The sequence below is a fragment of the Apteryx rowi genome, unplaced genomic scaffold (genome assembly GCF_003343035.1).
Source record: "Apteryx rowi isolate R43461 unplaced genomic scaffold, aptRow1 scaffold_492, whole genome shotgun sequence".
In the NCBI taxonomy this organism is placed as follows: Eukaryota; Metazoa; Chordata; class Aves; order Apterygiformes; family Apterygidae; genus Apteryx; species Apteryx rowi.
This window is the reverse complement of record NW_020450752.1, coordinates 179,852-183,409: the sequence shown is the minus strand read 5'-3', so window position 1 is coordinate 183,409 and position 3,558 is coordinate 179,852. Positions and strand designations below refer to the sequence as shown.

Sequence of the window (3,558 nt, the reverse complement as noted above, 5' to 3'; positions counted from 1 at the left end):
ACAGGGGGCTCCCGGTCGGGGCGGCCTGGCCGGGGGGCAGGGGCAGCCTGGTTTCGGGCCCTGGGGCCCACGGTGCCGCGTCCCCGCAGGCGATGGGCACGGCCAAGCCCCCCAACTTCTCGTGGGTGGTGCGGGGGCGCCTGGCCGGGCTGGCCATGCCGCGGGAACCGGGCCACTACCAGTTCCTGGTGGGCCAGGGCGTGCGGCACCTGGTGTCGCTCACGGAGCGGGCGCCCCCGCACCACGGCTCCTGCCCCGAGCTGCAGCTCCACCGGCTCCGCGTGGCCGACTTCAGCCCCCCGACGCACGAGCAGATCCAGAGCTTCCTGCACCTCGTGGAGGAGGCCAACRGCAAGGGGGAGGTAACGCCAGCGGGGCGGAATGGCAAAGGGGGTGACACCAAGGAGGGGTAACACCAAGGGGGGAGGTAGCGCCAAGGGGAGGTAACGCCAAAGGGGTAACTTCAGAGGTTGGCACCAAGGGGAGGTGATGCTGTGGGATAACGCCAAGGTGGGGGAGCGCGGGTGAGGCTGCGCGCTGCTCGCAGCCGGGACACCCAGGTTTCCTCCCCGCTCGGCTCCCGCCGGGCACCGAGCTCGCGCTGGCTGACCACGCCGTTCGCCAGGCYGTGGCGGTGCACTGCTTGCTGGGGAACGGCCGCACGGGCACCATGCTGGCCTGCTACCTCGTGAAGGCCCAGAAGATGAGCGGTATCGATGCCATCCAAGAGATCCGGAGACTCCGGCCTGGCGCTATTGAGACGCACGAGCAGGAGAAAGCCGTGATCCAGTTCTACCAGCGCATTAAATAGGTGCGGCCCCGACTCCGCGTCTCCCACCGCCGTGCCACGCCGGGGCCACAGCCAGCGGGGCGTTTCACACTGGACACAGCGAGCCGGAGGAATGTTGTTGGTGGGATCTGCCCTGCCACAGGGCTGGCAAGGACGGAGAGGAGGCGTGAGGGTCACCATCACCTCGGAGGCAGCATGTGCCAGACAGAGATGGGTGGAGATGGTTGCTCCATCAGGCCGGAAAATGGAGGGAGAGCCTTTTCCAGCTCAGAGGGCTTCTGTCTGTCCGGTCTGTCATTAAAGGACTCTCCTATGCCTAGGTCTGTGCTTGGGGAGCCAGCTCACACGCGCTTGCAGCTCCCATGGGCTCCGAGCCGCCTCGGTGCATCGGCCACACRGAGCCCGTTGGCAACGATGCTCTGAAGGAAGAGCCCGGCAAGGCCCCAGACCCCCAGCCCTGGGGCCATGCACCCAGTGCCAGCGGGAGAGCCCGAGCAGGGCTGCCCCATCCCACCTGTCAGGAGGATTGCCACTTCACCAGGTAGCACCACTCCTCTTGGCCACTGTCCCAGCCTGCTGGGAGCGTCTCCCTCCGGCTACACAGCGTTTGGGACCACCTCCAAGGTGATCCCTGCCTCCTGCATCATCCCCGCGGATGGGCAAGGGAGCAGCCCTTTGCCTCCAAGCATCACTGCTTGGTATCCAAGAGTCACCCAGGTCCCAAGGTCTTGCCAGGACTCTAGGGCTGCCTGAGGGTGCACCCAGGCGGTGTTGGCCAAGAGGCACCCATAGGTCTTGGAGAGCAGTGGCCTTCACTCGCACCTCTCACCTTGGTCTGCAGCTGCATGATGCTGGGGTGCATGCAGCTCCTGTGGGTGCCAGCCATTGGATTTTTGCCCAGCCCCATCCCTATGGGAATCATGAGCAGCTCCGCTTTGGGCACCAGAAACCAAGCCTCAGAAAAAGCTGGTTGCGCACCAAAGCATTGACATCGGGTTCCATTTAGGTGCTGAGGATGGCCACATCAGAGAGTACGCAAGGGCCGAACCGCTGCCGAGATGTCAGATCCAAGGGACTTTGATGCTTGAAGGGAAGCTTAGCTGGAATTTAGGCATCTCTGTCCAAAAGTCCAATCCTGAAAATCTCTTCTCAGCTGCTCCTAACCTTGGTGGCATTTAAATCCTAAGTGCAACAAGTGTCCCCATCCCCATTCCCGGGCCAGCAGCACATGGCCAGAAGCAGCTGCCGCTCATGCGGTGCCCGAAGTCATCCCCTCTCCTCAGTCGGAGCATCCTCACGCACTGGGCCAGGAGCCACCGGTGTGGCTGCAGTAGCTGCGAGCAAGGGCGTCGGGCGGCTGCGTGCCCCAAGAGGCACCAYGGCGTCCCACACTTGGGGCTGGATGCTGCAGGAGCCCAGGTGCCGGCAGGGTGCCAGTGCCACCGGTACAGCACAAGGCAGTGGCCCCAGACGGAGGGGGCYGCGCAGGAGGGGACCCCGCCGTTCTCAGGGTAGGGGAGATGCGGGGTCCTGGCGCCTTTTGGGGGGGACGTGATCACGGCGCGGCCTCCATGGTGTGTGCCTGCACCAGGAGCCGGAGCGCGAGCGGTCCCGCCAGCCCCGGAGTAGCCAGGGACAGGGCAGGGCCGGGCCAGGCGCTGCCCAAGGGAGCCGAACTCACGTCCACCCGTGAGATGCAGGAAAGCAGCTTAGCCGCAGTATTATTTACTCTTAACTCCTCTTACTTTAGCTCTGTCCTTAATAGTCACCCAGGCTCAGAGGGCCAGGCCAGGCCAAGCTGATGGAGGGGGGGGGCATTGCAGACCCCTCCAAGCCCGAGGAAAAGGGCGGCCGGCACGCAGGGACGCGCGCTGGCGYGGCCGCTCCCCGGCGCTCAGCACCTCTCAGCTCCGCCGCCGCGCTCGGCCTGGAGGCCAGGCACCGCTGCAGCGCCGGGCCCATGGCGGATGCCCCCTCCCGCATCGMCCCTCTGCGCCAGGAGCCCTGGAGGGCCCCCCCCTCCCTGGGGACGCATTTAGGAGGGGATTAGAGAGGCAACGGCCAGGCTGGGAAAGGAACCCCGGGATGACGGCACGGCTCGGCACAGCTCAGCCCCGGGCGGGCACTGCATGGCAACAGCTGCTCCCGGCCAGCGCTGTGGGGCACATCCGTGTCCCGCACCCATGTCCCGCACCCATGTCCCACACCAGAGTGGCCACATGTTTGTCACAAACCTGTGTCCCACACTTGTGTCCCTCACCACATCTTGCATCTGTGTCCCCTCACCTCTGTCCCTCACCCAAGGCCCCCCACCCATGGCCCCTCACCCGTGTCCAGCACTCATGTCCCACATTCATGTCCCTCACCCATGAACCACGCCTGTGTCCCCTCACCCGTGTCCTGCAGCCATGTCCCCACACCTGCGTCCTCCATCCATGTCCCTCACCTATGTCCCACACTCGTGTCCCCTTGCCTGTGTCCCACACCTGTGTCCCCTCACCTGTCTCCTCACACTCGTGTCCCCCACCTGTACACCTCACCCCTGCCCCTCACCCAAGCCCCCCGCCCATGTCCCACACGCGTGTCCCCTCATCCATGTCCCCTGCCACTCCCACCCGAACTACAACTCCCAGCAGCCCTCGCGGCTCCCTCCCCACCGCCCCGTCCTGCCATTGGCCGCCTCCCGAGGCGCGCGGCGCCGTGCCTCCCGATTGGCTGTCCCCGTGGCAACGGGCGGCGCGGGGGCCGGCGGGAGGGGGCGGGCCGCT

The 3,558-nt window shown here is 66.0% G+C and overlaps 1 protein-coding gene across 1 annotated transcript; it reads left to right on the top strand.

Annotated features, from left to right (window-relative positions):
* Window positions 1-92: 92 nt before the first annotated feature.
* Window positions 93-1,057, top strand: DUSP23 (dual specificity phosphatase 23). Its single transcript, XM_026079105.1, has 2 exons — window positions 93-362; window positions 626-1,057. Exons 1-2 carry the CDS (start codon window positions 93-95, stop codon window positions 809-811), a joined length of 456 nt encoding a protein of 151 aa, XP_025934890.1. The 3' UTR covers window positions 812-1,057.
* The last annotated feature ends 2,501 nt before the right edge of the window (window positions 1,058-3,558 follow it).